This window comes from Phoxinus phoxinus, assembly GCF_949152265.1.
Source record: "Phoxinus phoxinus genome assembly, chromosome: 14".
Taxonomy (NCBI): Eukaryota; Metazoa; Chordata; class Actinopteri; order Cypriniformes; family Leuciscidae; genus Phoxinus; species Phoxinus phoxinus.
This window is the reverse complement of record NC_136889.1, coordinates 30308072-30333327: the sequence shown is the minus strand read 5'-3', so window position 1 is coordinate 30333327 and position 25256 is coordinate 30308072. Positions and strand designations below refer to the sequence as shown.

Below are 25256 nucleotides of genomic sequence, written 5' to 3'. Positions count from 1 at the left end.
ATTACGATTGCGTTCTCAAATGTGATGCTGCCATCTAGTGGCCATTGAAAGATAAAATACCCTTAATTTATATAATATTTATTTTATATATATATAAACTGAAACATATTGTAATGTAGTACGATCCACTAGCCTATTTGTGACACGCATGAATGGACGTTTAAGTAAACAACTAAAATTAATGTGTAACAGTGCCTCATAAGTCGTTTTATTTATGTCTTTGTTACTTTTTATATTGTCTAAATTAGTGACATATTTCTTTTATAAATTGTTTACAATTTAGTTTAGCTTAATCCCATTTATTCACATGAATGTTATAAAGTAAAATAAATTAAAAATTACTTTTGGAATCTATATTTATCTGTTATAATAATAATTATGATAATAATATGCTTTAATTCGTTTTAATGTTCAAAGCAACCTAGAAGTGAAGTTTAAAAATATATATATATTCAACAGCAAACTCTCTTGGTTTAACTGGTAATTCAATTTTTTGTAGAAATTCAGTATATTATAACAAATATCCATTTGAATTAACCAATTGCTTACTAGTATAATCCCTTCATTGAACCAAGTATGATAGAATAGTGATTTGTTTTTAAATAGTATGTCTTTGTTAAATAAGAATTGCGTGGAAAGACAGTATGTCACGTTATAAAAAGGCTCTAAAAGCAGCCAGGGCTGAGCATCTACGCAAACTAATAGAAAATAACCAAAACAATCCAAGGTTTTTATTTAACACTGTGGCTAGATTAACAAATAAACAGACATCACCTGAACAAAATATTCCGTTACATTTTAATAGTAATGATTTCATGAATTTCTTCACTGAGAAAATAGAAAGCATCAGAAACACAATTGTAAATGTACAATCTTTGACAGCGTCTTATGATTCAGCCTCAATTATCGCCCCTCAAGAACAACTACAGCGCTTTACAACTATAGGACAGGAAGAGCTAAATAAACTTATCACTGCATCTAAACCAACAACATGTTTATTAGATCCAATACCCACTAAACTACTGAAAGAAGTGTTACCTGTAGTGGAAGAGCCTCTTCTCAATATTATTAACTCGTCTCTATCTTTAGGACATGTTCCAAAAACATTCAAGCTGGCAGTTATAAAACCTCTTATTAAGAAACCACAATTAGATCCAAATAACCTAGCAAATTACAGACCCATTTCAAATCTTCCATTTATGTCTAAAATACTAGAAAAAGTTGTGTCCGCTCAATTGTGCTCTTTCTTGCAAGATAACGATATCTATGAAAAGTTTCAGTCTGGATTCAGGCCACATCATAGCACAGAAACTGCGCTGGTTAAAATTACAAATGATTTACTTTTAGCTTCTGACCAAGGCTGTATCTCAATACTAGTTTTACTCGATCTTAGTGCTGCGTTTGACACTATAGATCATAAAATACTCTTAGATCGACTTCAAAATTACACTGGTGTTCAGGGACAGGCATTAAGCTGGTTTAGATCGTACCTATCTGACCGCTACCATTTTGTCCATTTAAATGGGGAAAAATCAAAGATGACGTCAGTAAATTATGGAGTGCCGCAGGGATCTGTATTAGGCCCTCTACTATTCTCAATTTATATGCTGCCACTTGGTAATATTATAAGAAAACATGGAATAAGTTTCCACTGTTATGCTGATGACACTCAATTATATATTTCATCTAGACCAGATGATAACACTAAATTATCTAAAATGACAGAGTGTGTTAAAGATATAAAATATTGGATGACGTGTAATTTTCTTCTATTAAATTCAGATAAAACGGAGGTATTACTGATTGGTCCAAAAAACTGCCCACAAAACCTCTTACAATACAACCTTAATCTAGATGGACGTCCTGTTACTTTATCCTCTACAGTAAAAGACCTGGGTGTTATACTAGACCGCAACTTGTCTTTTGAAAATCATATTTCAAATGTCACAAGAACAGCCTTTTTCCACCTTAGAAACATTGCTAAGCTACGTAATATGCTATCAGTTTCTGATGCAGAAAAGTTAGTTCATGCATTCATGACCTCGAGACTAGATTACTGTAATGCTTTATTAGCTGGTTGTCCTGCATCCTCCGTAAACAAGCTACAGTTAGTCCAAAATGCAGCCGCTAGAGTTCTTACTAGGTCAAGAAAATATGATCATATAACACCAATTTTATCATCTCTACACTGGTTACCTATTAAGTTCCGTATCAATTACAAAGTATTGTTACTGACCTATAAAGCCCTAAATGGTTTAGCTCCTGTGTATTTAAGAGATCTTCTATCGCCATATATTCCATCGCGCTCTTTAAGATCGCTAAATTCGAGGCTTCTGGTCGTACCGAGGATATCTAAGTCCACTAAAGGAGGGAGGGCGTTTTCACATCTAGCTCCTAAACTCTGGAATAGCCTTCCTGATATTGTCCGAGGCTCAGACTCGCTCTCCCAGTTTAAAACTAGATTAAAGACGCATCTCTTTAGCCAAGCATTCACATGATGCATCTCATACCTTTTATACTACAGTTAAATCAGATCAAATGCATTCATATTAAGAACAGCAGCTACGCTAATTATTTCCCATCTGCCTTCTTTTGTTGTTATCTCGGGACGCCTGTCCCTATAACTCAAATAGAGTTTGTCAGCTCCAGTTAGTATCCAGCCTCTCATGGAGACTTCAGATGCCCCAACGCCTGTGATGAGACGACTCGACGCCTGTGAAGAGACGACCCAACGCCGGCGATATGTTATGCCCTAAATTTCATGATTAACTAACTGTATTTTTGTATGTATATTTTTGAAATGCATTTTCTGTAAAGCTGCTTTGAAACAATGTGTATTGTGAAAAGCGCTATACAAATAAACTTGAATTGAATTGAATTGAATTTGTTATTCCATATGAAATAGTTGTGTGGTGAAAAATTGTGCTTATACACCAATTTCCATGCTAGCAGGGCTTGTCTGTGAAATATGGCCAATTTTACATGAATTTTGTCAGAAGAAAAGTTACATTTCAACAAAAAAGTATGCCTCCAAGAGTATTAAATATATAATTAGGAAATACGTTCCAAAGACTTTCTCTATTCTTCAAAAACTCTATCAACCATTTAATTTTGGAAGTGTCATTAAGTGTATAATCTAGACCTCAAAGACCTCAAGTCCTCCTTGGTGTTACATATTACCTCCTTTTTTAAATAATGTGGCTTTTTTCTCCATATAAAGTCATAAAGTGTCTTATCTAAATCCTTAATCACCTTAGGAGGCACATCTATTGATAAAGATGTTTATACTGATCTATATACCTTCCGCCTTTGATAATAATACCCTCCCGAATATTGATATATCCCTCATTAACCACAAATTAAAAAATTTCAGAACCAAATTTAGCTGACTCCTCTGTTTTTCATTTTTACAAATTACTACACCTAAATATGTTAATCGGTGTTTAACTGGGATGTTCTCTATTTCTGAGGAACAATCTTTAAGGGGAAACAATACAGATTTATCACAATTCATTTTAAGGCCAATGCATCTAATTATTTTTGGTATCTCAAATTTATTTTTCAAAAAAATTGCAGTGTCATCAATTCTACACCTAAAGCTGTGATACCATTATACTGATTTCTTTTGACATGCATTCCCAAAACCTGTGTGACTAACACAAATAAGGAAGGAGAGAGGGGGCACCCTTGTCTAATGCCACGATGAATATTAAACCTTTGTGAAGTACCATACGCAAGTTTGACAGAACTATTACATCCATTGTACAATGTTTTAACTGCTTTCAAAAATACATCTCCAAAACCTAACAATTTAATAACTTTGAAAATAAAACCATGATTCACCGTATCAAATGCTTTATAAAAATCAATAAATAAAATAAAACTATCATCATCAATAAATTGATTATAATCTATCATATATAAGACTAGTCTAATATTATTCTTAATATAACATTTTGGATGTTCTGATAAATTTTTTTGGTATCACTCATAAAGCTATGGAAAAAAAAATCAATATTGGAAGTATCCATTGTGGAAGAATACGAATTGCTAACATATTTTTAAACATCTAAAGAATGATCTACTATTTTGTTATTAATCATTAGTTTTGAAACGGAGGCAAAATCACTGTTTCTTTTTTCAAGGCCAAAAAAATATGTTGTATTTTTTCCCCCTTTTTCTAACCATTTAAGTCTAGATCGAATAAATGCTCCTTTTGCTTTATCCTCATAGATATTATCTAGTTCAGTATGTAATAAAAGTAGTTTTTAAAACTCAAAATCATTCAAGGTATCTTTCCTCATTTTATTCAAATGTAATATTTCCTCAATAATTGATTTTTCCTTCCTTTTTTATGTTTTGCTTCCAATTTTCCTTGGTTAAAGGATGCCGTTCTGATATTAAACTTCATTCCTAGTACTTTCCATACGTCTTTTCTATAGCTGCAATTGTCCTATATTTTTCAATAATATGTTTGATTTTTTTCTTTAGGCATTCATTTTCAAGCAATTTATTGTTTAATTTCCAGTAACTATTCATTTTTTTTTTACTGATTTATCGTGCCCCATATTTATTCTTATGAATATTCCTTTATGATTTGTCATTATGCAAGGCTCTATCAGTACAGAGGCCACACTATATTAAACCATTAGACAATAACCAAGTCAATACGAGAATGAATAAACTTAAACATACATTAACTAGTTCACTCGAAGGGCCAGGCCTACTTTTAGGAGGCCATCTATCAATGGTTGCATCAAACACAGTATTGAAATCTCCTCCCCAAATAAATAAAGGATATAATAAAATAAAATGTTGAAGATACAATATGCAAAAAGAGTATGTCATTGTTCATGTTGTTATTGGTGGCATATCAATTTACAAATTGTTCGTTATCCTTATCTATCACAAGTAATATCCATCTACCACAATCATCTTTTTCATAATTTAGTATCCGCCCTGTAAATTTATCTTGTAAAATAGCGACCCCTGCTGATCGATTACTGCCAAATGACAACCAAATCCCTTTTCCCCACTGATTTTTCCAGAACATGGCATCTGAAGAACATGCATGCGTTTCCTGAAATAAACATAAATCTACACCTTTCTCTTTGCAATACAAAAATAAAGCTTTTCTCTTTAAGATATCACGAATACCTCTGGCATTGATAGAAAATAAAGAAAGAGACATAAGTCAAAAGTACATAAGTCAAAAAAATATAAGAGGGAGAGGAGGAAGAGGATGAGTAAGAGGTGGTGTCTCTTACTCATCCTCTTCCTCCTCTCCCTCTTATATTGCTTCCATCCATTGTTAGTATCAACATTCAGTGGAAAATTTTGAGTCAATATTGTGACTCTGAACTAACTTGTATTATGTAAAGTTGGTTTGATTGGTAAGAACTCGAGCTGCTGCATTTTGGACCCGCTGTAGTTTGTTTGTTAAGCGTGCAGGGCAACCACCCATAATAGCATTATAATAATCTAGCCTTGAGGTCATAAACGCATTAACTAATTGTTCTGCATTTGTCATTGAGAGCATATGACATAATTTAGATATATTTTTAAGATGGAAAAATTTGGTTTTACAGTGTCGTTCAAATGAAAGATTGGTATCAAAGAGCACATCCAGGTTTCTAACCGACTACGAAGACTTGACAGAGCAGCCATCAAGTGTTAGACAGTACTCTAGGTTATTACGTGAGGAAGTTTTTGGTCCAATAATTAGAATCTCTGTTTTTTCTGAATTAAGTAGTAGGAAGTTGCTAGTCATCCAGTTTTTTATATCAGCTATGCATTCTGTTAATTTTGTGAATTGGTAAGTTTCGTCAGGGCATGAAGAAATATAGAGCTGAGTATCACCAGCATAACAGTGAAAACTAATGCCATGCTTCCTAATGATATCTGCCAAGGGTAGCATGTACAGAGTGAACAGCAACGGTCCTAGAACTGAGCCTTGTGGTACGCCATACTGAACTTTTGATCGATAAGACATCTCTTAATTTATAAGACGTCATCTTCATTAGAAGCTTTTCTTGTATTGTTAGAAAGATTTAGGTCAATCTTAAAACTTATAGAAACTTAGATATAGCTACCTAAAACAAATTATATTACTCACCCTCATGTCGGTCCAATGAAAGTCATATAAACTGCTATTTTTACAGTGGAACACAAAAGGACAATTTTGAAGAATCTTTATGCAGCTGTTTTCCATACAATGTCTTTTCATAGTCATCATGAAAGCTCCAAAAATGGCATAACAGTAACATAAGTAGTCCATATAGCCATATGTGTGAAAAATTCAAGACTTCTGAAGTAGCTTTGGATGTTAAACACTTGTTTTTACTCACTGATTGATACCATTTCCATAGACTGAAGTTCTGAAATGTCTGAAAATGCTGCAGCAAAATGTTGTTGACACTACAATACCATATGTGTGCAGGGTGGAATTTTTTTTTAAGGTCTGTAGTAGACATGAAAGAGTTAATGTTTTTGATTGTCACGTGATCATGGTGGGGGGTCACTCGATTACGTAGGAATGTGAATATTAGTCACCTGTTCGCTGATTGAGATAGGGAGAGGGGAGAGGGGGTGAGCAGGGACGTAGTGTTGTGCACTACTACAACGTAGTGTTGTGCAATAAAGAAAAGCTAGTAAAATATATTTTTCTTCACCAATGTTTGTTTTTTCGTCACAAGTACATAAAGTCCCTGTCTTAGTCTCTCAGCGGTTTTATCATTGGATTGAGTAACCGCCATACGGTTGAGTAACTTGGAACTTAAATTACATTACAAACCGCCATACATTGAGTAACTTGGAACTTAAATCTTCCACAAACTTTTTTTTTTTTTTCATTTTAATTTTTAAATGCACAATTCCATTTAAATGTACACTCTTTCTGTGCCTGGTTGCGGTTTCATTGTGATTGCGATGATCAGGGTAAGCTGAGGTGAGTCCATACACTGGGCTGCATTAGGAATTAATTGTGTTTGTTTAATTCAGGGCTCACGTTTCCCTGCTCTCACTGAGACTGTCACAGAGATAGGGCCATGCAACCAGAAACGCTGTGGGACAATTGGTTATACTATCCACCTTCACATCCTCAGACTGTTGCTGAGGGAAAGACAAGTGACATTCATGTGGATCCATTCAATATATTATTCACAAGTCTCACGTGTGCCACAGAGCTACAGTTGGATGAAGCTTATTTGTGCATATGAACAATTAAATCCACCTTCTAATAAGGTTTTGTATTCAGCAGTTGCAACAAGTGGACACAATAAAACTGACACATTCAGACAACAGTCTGAAACAGACAATGACGGTAGTGGTTGAACTGTAGCCTATTCTGTATTATAATTTTTTCACAGGTAATAACAGTAAAAAAAATTGTTGTATCTATTTATTATTGTCAAATCGATTAATCGCATCTAACAAGTTTGTCTTTATATAAAATTTGCGTGCATATAAATATAGGCTACAATATATATGTATGTGTGTGTGTGTGTGTGTATAGGCCTATAGCCTACATTATATATATATATATATATATATATATATATATATATATAGATGCGAATAAAATTTGACATCACTACAATTTATTTATTTAAATATGTATTTATTTGTTGGTACAGGGTATGTGTCTATACAGAAATTCACTTTCAAAAATAAAAACCTACACAGACAATTATTCACTGGGGTAAAATGTGTGACAACTTGTCCCTGTGATCTATTTTCTAATGCAGTATACCGGTATGCAACCTACTTCCACAACCCAAGTTATAATCGGTACAGTGGAATAGAGGTAAATATGTTTTTTATCTATTTTTTATTGGTGTCAAATCAATTAATCGCAACTAACATAAAAGTTTGTCTTTATATAATATTTCTGTGTACACAGTATACAATATATATGTGTGTGTGTTTACTTTACATATAGGCATAGCTTACGTATATATATATATAGGCTATATTATAAACACACTTTTATGTTATATGCGATTAATCGATTTGACAGCACTACAATTAATTTATTTAGATATGTATTTATTTGTTGGTATAGGTAGCCTATGTGTCTATACAGTAATTCACTTTCAAAAATAAAAACCTACACAGACAATTATTCATTGGGGTAAAATGTGTGACAACTTGTCCCAGTGATCTATTTTCTAATGCAGTATACCGGTATGCAACCTACTTCCACGACCCAAGTTATAATTGGTACAGTGGAATAGAGGTAAATATGTTTTTTATAATTTTTTTATTGATGTCAAATCAATTAATCGCATCTTACATAAAAGTTTGTATTTATATAAAAGGCTATTTGTGTGTATACAGTATACAATAGCCTACAGTAGCCTATATGTGTGTGCGTTTACATATACATGGCTACGTATTATAAACACTTTTATGTTATATGCGATTAATCGATTTGACAGCACTACAATTTATTTATTTAAATATTGATACAGAAATTCACTTTCAAAAACAAAAACCTACACAGACAATTATTCACTGGGGTAAAATGTGTGACAACTTGTCCCAGTGATCTATTTTCTAATGCAGTATACCGGTATGCAACCTACTTCCACAACCCAAGTTATAATCGGTATGTGGAATAGAGGTAACGTTAGGCAACACTCGTCACCTCAAGAGCTCGCGCACCATTTTCCGTTCACACACACGCGCGCGTCCACACAGAGACACGTTCTTCTCTCCTTGTGGCCAATCCCACCATCATCAGCTGTCAGGCGGATTACCTCAAGCCTGGAGTCGCCTAATGCCTGAATGGTGGTGTTAGTGAGATGGGAACAATCTAATGCGAGCGACATTTAGTGCATGCATAGTGTCCGACAGCACCAGCATCGTCGTTAGGTTCATGCTGCAGAGACCGAAGCCTTGAGGATCCCCAAGCATCATGTCGGGAGGCAGACACAGGGGAAGCACAAAACGCTGAAACAGCAGCACCACCTTCCGCGATATCCCGAGCCTGTCGCTGGTGCTCTGGCGTCGGCTGGATACATAATGCGCGTTAGTCAAGCCTGACACCACCGAGATGCTGCCGGGCTCTATCCAGATAACCGGAGAGGCGCTGTCCTGTGCGGAGGTGAAAGACATCTGCGACAGCCTGAAGGAGAACAGTGTGCGTCTGCTGTCCGTGCGCGGCTGCCAGCTGTCGGACCGAGACTTCGGCCGTGTGTGTCGCGGCGTCGCAGAGTCGCACTCCCTCGCTCAGCTCAACCTGAACCTCGGCGTGGTGTCCACCATCGGCCGGACCAAGCATCTGGCAGATGCGCTGAAGGCCAACAGATCCATTCAGACCCTCTTGTGAGTGTTTCCGAAAGGAATCTTTATTTAGGCAAGCGAGCGACCATATTATTATCGCACAAACTCAAGCGATATTATCGGGAAGTGTGCTAGTACTTTTACGACTGATCGAAGAAAGGAATAGCCATTTCGAGAGACTTTGACAAGTAGACTTAAATGGTTCGTTCAATTCTGTCATTAGCTACTCACCCTCATGTTGTTCCAAACTCGTGAGACTTTCGCTTATCTTCAGAACACAAATGAAGATTTTTTTTTGATGAAATCTGAGAGCTTCTGTCCCTCCCGAATCGATGGACAGCTACGCAACTGACACATTGACGCATTAAAAAGTTCATAAAGAGATCATAAAATTAATCCACATGAATTTAGCGGTTCAGACCAACATTTCTGAAGAGACACTGTCACTTTATGAACAGATTGAATTTAGGATTTTATTCACATAAACATTCATCAACTCACACAGCAGTTGATTTATGGTAAATGCAAGCTAGCTCAAGCATGTTTACTTGATGTGTGAGATAAAGTTCATTCTCTAGTTTAAGCTTTTTCAAGAACCAATCAGCTTCATTCTCGTATTACGCAAGAACCAATTAGGTTAATTCTCGTATTACGCAAGAACCAATGAGGTTCATTCTCGTGTTGCAGCAGCTTCTGTAGAACCAATGAGGTTTGTTCTCGCACATCAAGCAAGTTCGCTGATTCGCTGTTTATTCGCTGATCAATGTTTAAATGTGAATAAAAGCCTAAACCGCTCAAATCATATGGGTTAGTTTTATGATCTCTTTATGAACTTTTTAAAGTGTCAAAGTGTCAGTTGCGTAGCTGTCAATGTAGGAACAGAAAGTTATCCGATTTCATTAAAAAATTATTTGTTAGGCTACATATCCAAAAAGGATTAGCCTACATGCCGAGATACTAGCAATCTTCTTTTTTTATACAAGTGCAAAAAAGTGCTCAGAGCATTTGAAAAATTCAACAAACGTTTCGAAATATTTTTTAAATATTAAAGCTACACCGAGGAAGGTCCTGCGTGACAAAATTATTCAATTAAAAAATAATCCACTTTTTTTGTACCAATGAACTCCATGATGATGTAATGAATCATATGTTTGGCAGCAACATATTAATTACCGTTCTGCAGTTAAGTGTACTTCATCTACTCTGGCAGACAGCTGCAGGTGTCACTACTGGAGGTGCCACGACATAAAGAGACATGTCCGTTGTAGTGACACATGCCAACTGGGATGTGCCAGTGGATAGTGGCATGTGTCACTAAAACTTGAGATGTGCCGTTATATTGCATCATGTGCCACATGCAGAACAATTGAGGAACAATCGAACACTTACAGAGCAACTTGCAGAGCAATGCTTTATGCTGTCAAACATATGATTTATTACATTGCTGAGTTAATGTGTACAACAAAATTGATTTTATTTATTATACATAATTCCATAAAATTATTATTGAAATATTAAAGCCTTGGATGAGAATCTTGCGCTGACCAGTGTTACACCTACTTATACTGACACCTACCGGCGTGCGTCCGTGCAGCATCATGCAAAAATAAAGGTTTACAGTAACGGATGCGACTGGTAATGCGTTATTCGTAGTGACCCATGAGTTACGCTCATGGCGTTCTAAAAATGTGGCGCTCTCATTGAAAACAATTGAAAAAACACTTTGGTGGACACAGGGCTTAAAGGAACACTTCACCCATTTGCATTAGACTTTGTATCTTTAGAAACCCAGTCACATTTTCGAATGGTCATGGTTTATTCCCTTATTTTCCCCTGAGATGGGAGAAATAAGGATTTAAGTGTTCCACTTCCTGCTTTTTATGACGCAAAAATCGTCATTTTGCGTCATAAAAAGCAGGAAGTCAAATTTCTTTGAATAAGGGTAAGACTACAAACACTAGCTCATCATTTATCCAGTAGAATGCGCTGTTCCGCATGTTTTCAACCCGCCCATAGAGGGATCTCACTCACAGAATGTACATATAGTGTCAGCCATCTTTTATTGGAAGCTAAGCTAACAGTTTCTTATTCTGTGGAGAAGGCTGAGTAGTAGCGGTGACCATCCTCTTTTTCCCGGACATGTCCGGCCGTCGAGATGGTCCAAAATGTCCGGGATTCGGCTTTTGCTTTCTGCAGTCGCATTCATAGTTTACATGCACACCTTTTGTTTCAATCTAACTGAATTCATTCCGATTGGTGAATCTGAATGTAGTGTTTACATGAACGCTAAACAAGTGATCGTTTGATGTTCGTTTTAACATTGCTAGGAAAATTCCCGCTCCTCCGTGAGAGATACGAGACCGGTGCGTCTCACAGGCGCCGGCGCCACTCATCAGTAATCACGCCACCGGGCTCGCATCGTTCTCCGCGGCCGTCAGTCTCGTTCCTGCTCGTCACAGTAAACATGAGGAATGGCGACTGAAGAACGCAAAAGCCGAATCCTGGTTCCTGGACATTTTGGGCGACATCAAAATACCGGGCAGACTCACGGAGACTCACTAGTAGCATAGCCTTGTTGTTTACTGCGATCTCCTACCGGTAGGCGTGGCCTCCTAGGGCAGCGAAGCAAGTGCATTCTGGGAGTTGTTGTCTTTCATCCCCATAAGCCAAAAATACATTTTCTGGCTTTTCTCAGTCTAGAAGGCTCCAAATTCAAAAATAATTTCACATTTCTTCTACATAAATGACCCATTTTAAATACACATTAATCTTTCCAGAGGTGAAGTGTTCCTTTAAGCTCGTTGTTTTTGTTCAAGAAAAGGCGGCTGCTGTTTCGTTTGTGGTGCTCAGTGACTGACGTCTGTCTAACTCTGCATAGCATGAAACACACTGATGAAGTGTGATGTCTGCGCGAGCTGGTGCGCGGGGGTATGGAAATACATGTTGACAGGCAGATAGGACATCGAATCATTGCATTCAGACCTCAAAAATTTATTTTAACAAGTTCACTTAACTTAGCCGGATTAATTTACAGGAAAGCAATTCCATTGATTTTGGTTGGACATTACTATTTCACAGATTATTTCTCATTCAGTTGTGTAGTCACAACACAAGGAGTTTACATAGATTCAAAAAAATCCATTAATGTTAATACAAAATAATTTGCTTGTGTGGAACCGCTGTCCATAATTGAATAAAGTTATTTTAAAGAGTAATTTTTTTGAGTGGCAAACATTTTATGCTTCTACGCCTTCCACAGACGATATATACATATACATACATTTAGACCACTTACCTTAGTGATTGCTATCTGGATGTGAAGAGACTTTTACCAGCACAACAAAAAAAAGAAATCTGGAACAAATGCTTTTAAAACCTAAATGTAAAAAACGAATATTTTGCCGCCATTTTCTTTAGGGAATGTAAATTTAGTACAGAACGTAATGTCCATCTCTGTTCACTTTGCCCCTTATAGTCTCCACGGAAGTCCACTTTTAGATGCAGGACTGGTCACCCTGAATGGAGCCCTCTCCACTCACCCTTCTCTGGTGTCCTTGGATTTGGGGGACTGCATGCTGGGAGATGAGGCCATTCGCATCATTTGTGGCATGCTTCCTCCGGATGGAGCTAAATCGGGTAAAACATCACCGCTTTCCATACAAAAACCTGTTATTCACTGAGATTAACTAAGCAGTTATATATGTTATGTTAAGTGGAGTATATTACAGTACTTTTACGTTGGCTGAATAAATATGTCAGAAATAACAGCGTTTTTGCAAAACTGATATATACTGTATGTATTTTAGTTCTGCTGCACTCTCTCAATTTATCATTGTGAACACACAGGAAAACATGTTTCAAAACACATTCTCCACTTTCTTAAAATAAATGAAATAACCTGTAACAGTGTTTCTGTAGATGAAATAGCTGTTTTTGTAGTTTTGTAGCACATTTGGTTTTGTAGGCTGTGTGTAAGGTTTTCAATCATTTTGAAAATATTGTAATCCCAGCAAATACAAATATGTTCGTAGAATGCTTTGCTAACGTTTTCATAATGTTAACGTTATTTCTGAATGTTCTCTGAACGTTCAAAGCATCTAGTTAAAAAAAATTAAAAAATAAAAAAAAATTTAAAAGAAACTTTGCTAGGTTATGCGAACCTTAGGGAAACATAAAATGTTGAACACATGAGACTGTTACTTTTTAATGTTCTCTGGCCATTCTGAAACAACTAGTAACGATCGTCCAATTCAGGGAAAAAAAACCTTTTCATAGATAATGTTTTTGTGCCAACATTTTGAGAATATTATTAAGGACCAGATAACTGAAGGAACATTGTATTAATGTTACTGGAAGAAAATGTGTTCATAACTTTGAGAGAATGTTAGGGAAGTTTTAAAGGGCATATTGCAGGTTTTTTTTTTTTCCAGAATTAATATATAACCTTGTATGAAAATACCATATGAAAAGTAAATGCACGATTAAAAATTGTTTTGCCAGACATAAGGGCACAAATTCAGTGGAAAACGTGACCGTTTCCTTGACCGTGTTGAAAAAACGCTTTTTTTTCACCACCGCGTCATATTACGTCAGAATGGGGTGTCGTTTGCCGGCTCTGCGTTCGCTCAGTGCAGAGTAGGCTGGTATTATGTTGAAGCGGTCGTGATTCAGTGTGTTTTCGGTGGTTATTGTATTTCAATTAATAATTATCGTGATAAATGACTGTGAATTATGGCCTCTCAGGACATCTAGTCCACAGGTTTCCGAACAAGAAAAAGGATGGTGGTTTCTTCCGTGTTTGTGTGCGTTTTGTGCAGGGTAAGAGACGGACTTCGCTTCTGCGTCTGCTTTGAAAAACGCGGTAGTGTGTAGCGTTCACTATAGACTGCATGATTATAATCCCGGCGATATGATGAGTTAACGTTACGTTATATGATGACGGCGATATGTGCACACTGTCCCGGCTCCTTCATCGGGTCGCCCGGTCCGCCTTCAGCATGTGGGTCGTCCACCGGGGGGAAACATGACGCTCACGGATCCGTCAGAGATCACTTATTGTACATTTGTTTTACAAAATGTGCCTTGTCTTAATTTAATTCATTAACGTATCCTCCATAAACTTGTAATGTCTTGCAAGTCTGCAGCCGACACTTATTATTATTATTATAATATAATATATTATGTTCATTTTCAATCTGTACTCCGAATTTTAATGTTTGTGTTGGCTGCTTCTACATATAAAGTTTTTATACAGTAAGAAAGTTGTGATTGTGATTATTTTTTTATTCATTATCACCAAGTGGGGCCATTCAAAACCTTTATAATGTCCCTCTTTCTCTGGAAACTGTCTCCTAATGGCTGACATACACGTGCAGGTAAGGGTCTAAATACTAGCTTTGCTATTGCCTGACACATAATTACAATATTGTGATCTGAGCATAGTGTTATACATATCGTCGGCTAACGTGAATACATCTATAAGCTAACACTGTTCTCTCATCGAGACCCGACTCCTGCCCTGTTCTCCTCAGACCACAGCTCAATGCGTCTCCTCTGACCGTTGTTCAGTCTAATCCTGACCTGTCTAGAGTCTCTTGGCTTCATATCAGGCTCATAATTATATGGCTGAGGTCTGTCATACGAGTAAACATTTAGGCTACAATTTCCTCAGCGTCCGAACTGTCATTGCGATCCATTGCTTTCCTATTGTTTACTTTGACCGCTCTGCCTCATGTTACGTCACTTCCGGTTTGGCGGTTTTCAAATGCGGAAGTAAAATTTTCTCACAAAAACGACTCCAGAAGCCTAAATAGCGTTTTATAAGTATATGTTTATATTTAAATCTAGTTCCTACATTATTGTTCTATACATTGGCTCACTGGGTACTCTAACCTGCAATATGCCCTTTAAGAACATTCCCTGTTAGCTGGGAAAGTAGCTTTAGATCTAGAAGCATGCTGGGAAGCTATTATGAATCAACAGTGCGATCAATAATCCTGCACAGGGCTTAAAGAGCTGACACTGAGTGCTAACCCGGCCATCAGCAGCCAGGGCTGGGCTCGACTGGCCGTCGCCGTGGCTCACAGCTCACAGCTACGGGTCCTCAACCTTGACTACAATCCCTTAGGTGAGTGATCTTCTGCGGGTTTGAGGTATGGATATGTGCTGGCCATGATACACAGATCTCGCTAAACTGACTGCATGTTCGATCAGGGATTTGTTTTCAGGCAAATTAAAATTTTGGACATTTACTGTTTGTATAGCATTTTTAATAATTTATACGCTTGACACATAAATCTATTTAACAATGAATTCAAAGATGCAAGTATTTCCCAGTGGAAGGTGTAGATGTCACAGTGTATTATTGAGACATTTATTTTGCTGACCGTGAATGAAACTGCCACCCATGCGTACAAATGTTTCTGCTGGAGAAATGCAGGGTTTGCTCTTTGAAAAGCGCTAGGTTTGCACGTCGGACTCTGAGACCCCTGTCTCAGCTTTTCCCTCTGCTTGTGGTTTCCAGGGGATCACATCGCTGGGATGTTGGCGGTCTCTGTCGCATCCAGTCGAACTCTTGAAGTTCTGGATCTGGAGGGAACCGGACTCACCAACCAGTCAGCACAGGTACTGTACCTTTCCAAACTCAGAACTGCTTCATGAAACCAGTCAAGTCACTTTATTTATATAGCACTATTGTTTCAAAGCAGCTTTACAGAGATATCAGGAAAATAATGTTTGTAACATTAACAAAGTTTGTTTCTGCTGTACAGCAGATCTAGAAGAAAATAGCGTCATAGTCCAGCTTAAAGGGGCATTTCACCCGTGGGGACATTCATCTTTATTGAAAGTGGGTCATATATGTAGTCAAAATGTGAAATAATTTTCGAATTTGGTGCCTTCTTGACCGAGAAAAGACAGAAAGTAACTTTAGGGCGCGTTTGTATGAAAGACAACAACTCCCACAATGCACCATATTGCAAAGCTCCGCAAGCCACTCCCATTAATCCAGAACGGCGCGTATGAGGTATCCACCTATCAGAGAAATCACTCTTCCGTCTACAAAGCTAGCTAACCATCAGAGCTTGAAATTAATTTCACACAAACATTAAAGCTAGTTGGCGAACTCATTAGTGAATTACTCCTCATTTTTATTTCTTTCGGAATGGTGAATTATTGCATGGTACCGGGATGTTCAGTCAGAACAGATGCGGTGCGGATCTATGATGGTTCACGACACAAACGTCCGTGTCCTCGTCTGATTCAGAGATTTCGTCCAGGAGAAATTGGCATCGTTGAAATTCTTTGCAGCAGACGGACTCTATCTCTGTGTCCGTATGCGCACAGGCACCACCAGTCCGCCCCAGCTCGAGCCAGTCCGGGCTTCTCGTCCGCGACAGGCAGGTCTTCTGCCTCGGCTGCACTCTGCAGAAGCCGCCGGCGCCTCCTGTTCCTCCATAGACCTCAGCTGCTCGTCGCTATACTGTGGCTCATAAAGCCACGAACATCCGTTTCTAACATAACTTCGTCAAAATAAAAATCCTCCCCAATGCATCCGTCTGAAAATTCAGTATTTTTCTCCATATTTTCGAAAAGTTTCTCCCGGTGAAATCAAACGCACTGACACTGATCTGTGATAGGTCTGTTAGCGCATTAGGTACAACCCCCTATGGGCGGGTTTGAAAGGGTGGGAACTTGTGCTTGTAGTCTTTACAGAAATCCCCCCTTTTTACACTTCCTCCTACAATGACGTCAAACGACGATTTTTGCATCATTGTAGGAGGAAGTGAAAAAGGTAAATAGTGGATTTCTCTCGTCTCAGGGGAAAATGAGAGAATGTTGCACGACCATTCAATAGTATGACTGGTTTTCTAACAATGGACCTCTTAATGCAAATGGGTGGAGTGTCCCTTTAAGTAAGTTAAAAAGTTCTTAATTTAGTTAATATATATATATATATATATATTAGTGCTGTCAAAGTTAACACGTTAACGCAAAATCATAATAACGGCACTCATTTTTTGAACGCGCGATTAACGCAGTGCGTATTTTCTGTTTGACCCGTGACCCAACCCCTAGTTCGAGAAATGGAGATACACAGTGTTTACAACTTAGCGACAATGCAGACCCCTTTAGCGATTTTTTTCCGTTCAAAGAAGCGCCCAAACCTTATTTAGTACCTGAGAATCACGGGTACTGTTCTCCCAGCGCGCGCGCACATATCTCTCTCTCTCTCTCTCTCTCTCTCTCTCTCTCTCTCTCTCTCTCTCTCTCTCTCTCTCTCTCGGCAGAGAGGAGCAGCGCTTCTTCAGTTAAACACAGATATTATGTTGCTGATTATGTTGATATTGTCTTTATCGTATGTGTATTTGATTTCATCAGACGACGGCTCGATTATCAGGGTTTTTGTGCAGATTAACATCTTGGAAGGGAGAGCTGGTTATGTTTAATGGGTCGCGTTTCAGTCACTATTTCATATTCATTCCGTTGTTTGACAACAGAAACAGTAAAATATACCAATGAAAACTGTTTTATTGAGAACTTAGCTTCTTCACAATGGGCACAGAGAGAGACAAACTAATGTAATAATAAATAATAAATGTACATTTAGCATTTTCAGAAGAGCTGCCCTGTCATGCAAAAATATAAACGTGTTTGTTTTAGTAAATCGCTCAGTGCAAAGAAAGAGAAGTAATGCGAACCTGGTATTTCTTTGTTCTTTCTTCATGTGTCTAATAGAAAAACATCTCTGATCTTTGAAACACGTCTCGTCTTCATGCTCTATGTTGGTTTCAATAATAAACATACATTTGCATAAAGCATCCATATTTATCCATGCCCATAATTATTAGAGTATTACAAACTTGAAAAGTATTAATTTAAGGTACATTTATAACAAATAAAAAATGTGCGATTAATCGCGAGTTAACTCACGACAGTCATGTGATTAATGATTCTCCTCTGGCCAATGAAGGAACAGTGTATGATTAGGGTTCAGGCAGCATTACAGGTCAGAAGTCAGATTGGATTGGAACATAGTTGTTTTTGAACATATTTATTCAAATTAATTATTTATGAAGGATTTTGTTGTTGGTTAATATTTACATTATATTTAGAATAATATGCAGGCTGAGAATATTACATGCCTAATAGTTCAAATAAATAAAAATTGCTCACCCTCCATATTTCACCAGCTGTATGATTTTCTGTCATCTGTGGAACATAAACGTTACTCTAATGTTCAAAGGTTTGATGTCAGTACGCTTAAAAAAAAATAAAAAAAATCAACAAGGATGCATTAAATTGATCAAAAGTGACAGTGAAGACATTTCGACATTTCAAATTTTTCGATTTCAAATAAATGCTTTTCTTTTGAACTTTCTATTCATCAAAGAAACCAGAAAAACAAAGATATGAAGCAGCATTATGATCATAATCAGGAAGGATCATGTGACACTGAAGACTGGAGTAATAATGCTGAAAATTCAGCTTTGATCACAGGAATACACACAATTGTACAATATATTCAAATGAAAAGAAGGTTATTTTAAACTGTAATAATATTTTACAATATCAGGCTAATGTATTGTTCAATGAAATGCAGCCTTGGTGAGCAGAAAGACTTCTTTAAAAATATATATAACCGACTCCAAGCTTTTGAATGGTATAGTAGTGAAAATGTCTTAAGAATATCCCGATGACAGACTATTCTTCACAACTCCACTGAAGAAAGAAATGATGAGAGTAAATAATGAGAATTTTCATGTTTGGGTGAATTATTCTATTAAGCTAGAGCAGCGTATGATATTCAGCTGCTCTCCAAAACGTGTGTAAATGCCTATTAGATTGCAATTCTTTAAAAAAAATAAAAAGATAAAAGACCCTGCCATGAAGCTCACTTTGATTTCTGCAAGAATAAACCCTATTCTTTTTCAACTTCACCCATTTTCTAAATGAAATCAGGGATGATTTATGTGATGCATACAAGGTAATCTGTGCAGTGGCTACATTCATTTTGCAATTGAAAGGAGATTGGGCATGTAGATCAGATATGCACTTCATAAACCAGATGAGTAATCCTAAACCTTTTCCTACACCACCTGCAGAATAGCACTGTGGAGGAGAATAATGGATTAAGCACAACTTTAAGCCATAATACCCCTGTCATCCTCATGTCTTTCCAGCCTCGTGTTATTATCCTTCTTCTGTTATCTGTGTTTCATGGAAGAAAGAAAACACCACAACATGACCTTTGACATCAGTAAACGGATGAACTATTCCTTAGTTTAAAAGCCTTCTCTGCTTCCTTTGGGACTGTAGTAAGGAGGTATAATTAGAGGGTTTTGTCTTCATAATTCTCCACTAGAGGGCAAGGTTGTACAGAACATTTCTGATTTGTGATCTCAGTGTGTGTGATCCTCTCATGAAGGCTGTAATTGCAACGTTTGGACCTTTGTCCTGAAAAGACACCATGAAGTCTTTGATAGAGAACTTGATAGCTCCTCATCTCTCCTGATGTCATTGGATGGTAAAGTGCTCATTGGTTGCAGAATCTCAGCAGGTGTATTAGGTCATCCGGGTATTTGTGACTAAAATTCAGCTTTGATCACAGTAATACTTTACATTTGACAATATATTCTAATTAAAAGAAGGTTATTTTAAAGAAACACTCCACTTTTTTTTTTAAATAGGCTCATTTTCAACTCATAGAGTTAAACAGTTTTACCGTTTTCGAATCCATTCAGCCGATCTCCGGGTCTGGCGGTAGCACTTTTAGCATAGCTTAGCATAGATCATTGAATCTGATTAGACCGTTAGCATCTCTCTCAAAAAAATGACCAAAGAGTTTAGATATTTTCCCTATTTAAAACTTGACTCTTCTGTAGTTACATCGTGTACTAAGACCGACGGAAATTTAAAAGTTGTGATTTTCTAGGCCGATATGACTAGGAACTATATACTCTCATTCCTGCGTAATAATCAAGAAACTGCTGCAGTACCAGCAGCGCAATGATGCACTTCCTGTAAACTGGGCCGTCTAAAGGCCTGTTCACACCAAGAAAGATAACTATAAAGATAACTATATTATCCACACCAACGGACGATATCGTTCTGTGTATTATATGTGCGCTGCAGTTTTGTCGTCTGCTGGTTTAAATGCTTCAGCTCTTTAAAGTCAGCTGGATTATGATTGGTTGTTAGTGTTTTTATCATTCATCAGCTGGAAAAAAATCCTTCTGAAAAATGATTTGTTCCTCTGTGTTGTTATCATTATAGATGTGATGTGGACTCCCTCTTCTCATAGAATTGAAACTATTATTAAAATGCCCCAATTATGCTTTTTCAGATATTCCCTTTCATGCAGTGTGTAATATAGCTGTCTGTGAATGTAAAAGGTCTGCAAAGTTTCAAAGATCAAAGTAGATAAATGTCTCCCGAAAGAAAGAACCGATTCTGAACTGCTGAAAATGAGTCGTCAGTAAGTCCTGCTGAACCCACGTAGGCGAACAACGTCTACTTTGACCTCAACACTTTAAAACTTTATTTTTAGTTATCGCTATAGGTTTTGGCCGTGGTGTGATCGGGGATTTTCACCTCATCTTTTTGATGGAATCCAAAAAAACTCCCACTGAGCTAACTTTTTCCTCCGACATGATTTTGTATGGTAGCCACACAATATGTCTTCTTCATAAGGTGCAATACTGCCACCTATCATGTTGGAGTGTCAACCAGATAGTTGCTGCCGCAATTTATTTGGTCTTTAAAGGAGTAGTTCACTTCAAAATAGAAATTTCCTGATAATTTACTCACCCCCATGTCATCCAAGATGTTCATGTCTTTTTTCCAGTCGAGAAGAAACTAAGGTTGGGTTGAAGGTCCAAAATGCAGTTTCAGTGCAGCTTTAAAAGGCTTCAAGGAATAAGGGTCTTATCTAGCCAAACCATCGCTCATTTTCTGAAAATTTCTTGAACAAATTCTGGTCTTGCACGTCCACGACTTCACGCATTATGTAATCATGTTTAAAGGTCACGCGTGATCCGGCTCAAAAGTGTAGGGTAGGTGAAAAACTACAACTTCAAAATTGTCCAACATCGTTGTTTTACCTTCTTTTTTTTTTGTGTAAATGGCGCTTGACTTTTAGTCTTTGCACGCTCATTTTGTAAACAGCTAGTGCAAGATGAGCAATTGTGGTTACAAAGTATATGAATGTGTATTTTTTTTAAAGAAAATAACCGATGGTTTGGCTAGATAAAACCCTTATTCCTCGGCTGGGATCGTGTAGTAGAGCCTTTGAAGCTGCACTTAAAAACTGCATTTTGGACCTTCAACCCGTTGATAACCATTGAAGTCCTGGAATATTTTCCTCAAAAACCTTAATTTCTTCTCGACTGAAGAAAGAAAGACATGAACATCTTGGATGATGTGGTGCTGAGTAAATTATCAGGACATTTTCATTCTGAAGTGAACTACTCCCAGTTTTGGGCACATTCATTTTCCTCATGCCTTGTTCCTCTCTGGTCAGATCTTCCTGGACATGGTGGAGAACTACCCCACCAGCCTGCGTGCGCTGGTTCTGGCGGAGAACGACATCAGCCCGGAGCTGCAGCAGCAGATCTCGGATCTCCTCTCCGAAGGCGAGGAGGAGGAAGAGAAGGACGGAGAGGCCCGCGGGAGCTCGGTGACCCCCAGGGAGAAGCCCAGCTGGGTTCCCCACAGCAGTAAGGGCTGACCCAGCCTCTCTCTCTCAGCCTGTTCTCTCTGCTTCAAGACTGTTTCACTCAGATCTCCCGCTTTCTCTTCCCCTCTTTGTTTGTGGATGACTTTCCTGCAGTAACTGGTTCTAAGAGGCTGGGGCAAAAGGGAAGTACAGAAATTCACATTTCTCATGCATTATTTAAGAGAGATCATTTACTATTTACGAAATAGAAATTTGAATTTCTTATAATGGCCAAGTTGTGAGTTCTCTGTCCTGTATGTACTGAAGTCTTTAGACTTAGAGGTTATTATTAGTAAAGATACATTTTAAAGGAAGAGTTCAGCCAGAAATTATCATTCTGTCAACGCTCAGCTTCATGCCGCTTTAAACCTGTATGACTTTTTGCGCAAAAGGTGAATTTTGGATGCATATCCTGACCATTCCTTTCCATATAATGAAAGTTAATGGGCACTGGAGATGTCAAGCTCCAAAATGACACACACACACACACACACACACACACACAAAAACACCTTAAAAGTGTCAAACAAGTACTCCATATCAGTAAAATCAATAGGCACCTGGTATTAAGATGTGTTTTGGTCGATCGGATCACAAGTGGACGACGCTAAATACAGATGTAAACGGGTCTAAAACGTTTTGAGCTTGTCCACTTTTAACCACTTCTAGAGGTAGAAAACACATTTGACCGGATTGCTTTCGTAGTGTAAACGCTCATGTGATCAAATGTGTTCAAACAGCCACAAAAGACCGTCTACTTTCCGCCGACTGAACTAATGCGTGAACATTATGGGAAGCGTGCTAGCCAGACGGGATTTAAACTTTGTCGGCTGAAGATCCAAGTTTGGTTTGAAGATGAAAAACATACCAAGCACGATGTTCTCTCATCATTCCTGATTTCTAACACACACTCACAGCGTTCGGCTGGTCTTCGGCTGTCAGAGCCGAAACTAAAGCTGATGCTGTTTGTGTTTTTCCGTCGTTTCCGGTCGCGTTCATAAATTGCGCAAGCTTATTTCATCCATCAGATAGAAAGATGTGAAAAAGTCCATAGATTTACCTGTCCATAGTCCCTCCCCTCGAAGAAATCAGGACAGAAGTGGTCGAACGTGGACAAAAGAGATGGATTAAAACACCAGGTGTAAACGGGAATGTGTCTCCCTCGTCTACTTGTGATCCGATCGACAAAAACACATCTTAATACCAGCTGTAAACAGGGCCAATGATGTCAATGCCCAATTTTTATAGTTCACAAGACTTTTATAGTCAATTTCAGAGCTTGGGCAAGATGATCTTCAGAAGGAAAGCTGAAATTTTTGAAAGTGTGTGTGTGTGTGTGTGTGTGTGTGTGTGTGTGTGTGTGTGTGTGTGTGTGTGTGTGTGTGTGTGTGTGTGTGTGTGTGTGAGAGAGAGATTTTGGAGCCTGAAAGACACAGTCCCCTCTCATTTACATTGAGGTCAGTAAGATTTTTTTTGTTGTTGTTGTTAAGAAATGAATACATTACTTTTACATTGTAACAAAACAATTATTTCAAATAAATGCTGTTCTTTTGCACTTTCTATTAATCAAATAAACGTTTGGTTTCCACAAAAATATTAAGCAGCACGAATGTTTCAACATTTGATAATGATAAGAAATATTTTTTAAGCAACAAATCATCATATCAGAATGATTTCTGAAGGATCATGTGACACTGAAGACATGAGTAATGATGCTGAAAATACAGCTTTGATCACAGGAATAAATTCTACAAAAATAGAAAACACAGTTATTTTAAATTGGAATAATATTTACAACATAACTATTTTTACTGTATTTTGATGACATAAATGCAGCCTTAGTATGATACTTTCAAAAACATAAAAAAAATTCTTACTGACCCCAAACTTTGGTAGTGTACACGAGGAAGCGCGGCCAGGATATTCTCCAGAAATACACCGGACAAAAGAGAGCCACTCAAATGAGAGAATATGAACGATCGCTGCAAGGAAGAATCTTTCGTAGCCTAAGAACTGGAGTAGCCTTTTCCTGTCCTGTTCATTCATTTCCAACATTTACCAAATTGTCTCTGACCCTTCCAGACTCCTCCAGCTCCCAGATGGTCCTGATGACATCAGGCCTGGGCGAGAGCTTTCTGGCAGAGACAGAGATGTGACGCTGGAGCTGTGTGTTGTGCTCGGCCACTGCAGGAGCGCAGCCTCACACCGCATGACCTGTAGCAGTTAGCGCAGCTGGAACAAAAACCTTAAACACCAAGTGACTTATAATACGCAATAGTGAATTATTTATTTTACAGATGTACAGTCTATTTATAAATGAGTATTTAACCGATAACAGTATACTCTGTTAGATGAGCTGTATAGGGTTGATGTGATGGCCTGATGCCTGAATAAATCAGTTTACATCTTTTTAAATGCTTTTTCCTCTTGATTTTGTTTTGTTTGTTTTTGTTGTGTCTGACCCGACAATTCAAATTTTGTACTACATTAAAGGGGTGGTGTAATACCCTTTTCACAAGATGTAAAATATGTCTTTGATGTCCCCAGAGTGTGTGTGTGAAGTTTTAGCTCAAAATACCCCACATGTATTTTATTTAGCATGTTAAAAATGTCACATTTTGAGGGTGAGCAAAAAAACGCACCGTTTTGTGTCTGTCCCTTTAAATGCAAATGAGCTGCTGCTCCCGGCACAGGGGGCGGAGCTACAACAGCTTGCACTCACACAGACACACACTGAAAATTACCAAAACTTTCAGCCTTTTATGTTCAAACCGGAGTCAGACGATGATGGAGAGACTCAAGAAGAAGTGCCAACATGTAGACAACATTTCTGAATGGTTTGTTGATGAATTTATGTTGCTGATGTGTAGTTATCTTCTAGTCATTGATTAGCATATTCTGTCTTGATAATCTATAAATCGTGTTCCGGGGGCGGGGTTTATGTAAATTTTAGGGGTTGTGTGTCACTTACCCGGGAGGAATGTCTTGTAGTTCGTACCAGCCGCTTGTTGTAGTCTTTAAAAAGCTATTTCTTTAAAAGCAAATTCCTCCCTTTGCTTTGAACATTGAGCGTTGTTACTTTGCAGATGTTGTTTATGCTCAAACAGCAACATTACACACTAACTAAAGTTAGAAAAGTGAAATCATAATCAACCGCCCCTTTAAAGAGATATACATGGTTAATATTGAATGGTCATAATTTGTAGGGGAATGGTTTAGTTATTATTACACATCCCAGACAGCAACACAGTGTCGG

General features: G+C 37.7%; 2 protein-coding genes across 3 annotated transcripts in view; both read left to right on the top strand.

The window, feature by feature from the left end:
- The window catches only part of dlk2 (delta-like 2 homolog), a 528840-nt gene that overhangs the window by 286725 nt on the left and 216859 nt on the right, over positions 1-25256 (top strand). The window lies entirely within an intron of this gene.
- On the top strand, positions 8676-24413 carry lrrc73 (leucine rich repeat containing 73). 2 transcript variants are annotated; one of them, XM_079635765.1, is made up of 7 exons: positions 8676-9327; positions 12761-12921; positions 15290-15412; positions 15809-15909; positions 21806-22001; positions 22115-22147; positions 24083-24412. In XM_079635765.1, the coding sequence occupies exons 1-7, from the start codon at positions 9056-9058 to the stop codon at positions 24154-24156; spliced, it is 960 nt and encodes a 319-aa protein (XP_079491891.1). In that variant the 5' UTR covers positions 8676-9055; the 3' UTR covers positions 24157-24412. The 2 variants fall into 2 exon arrangements, with proteins under 2 accessions (XP_079491891.1, XP_079491892.1); XM_079635766.1 differs by lacking the exon at positions 22115-22147 and having other exon boundaries at positions 8677-9327; positions 24083-24413.

Bases quoted from the DNA above. Each gene is read 5' to 3' on its own strand.
- lrrc73 (XM_079635765.1), top strand. From the start codon at position 9,056: ATGCTGCCGGGCTCTATCCAGATAACCGGAGAGGCGCTGTCCTGTGCG. The intron at 9,328-12,760 runs GTGAGTGTTTCC...TGCCCCTTATAG, and splicing joins AGATCCATTCAGACCCTCTT to TCTCCACGGAAGTCCACTTT. The intron at 12,922-15,289 runs GTAAAACATCAC...AATCCTGCACAG, and splicing joins TCCGGATGGAGCTAAATCGG to GGCTTAAAGAGCTGACACTG.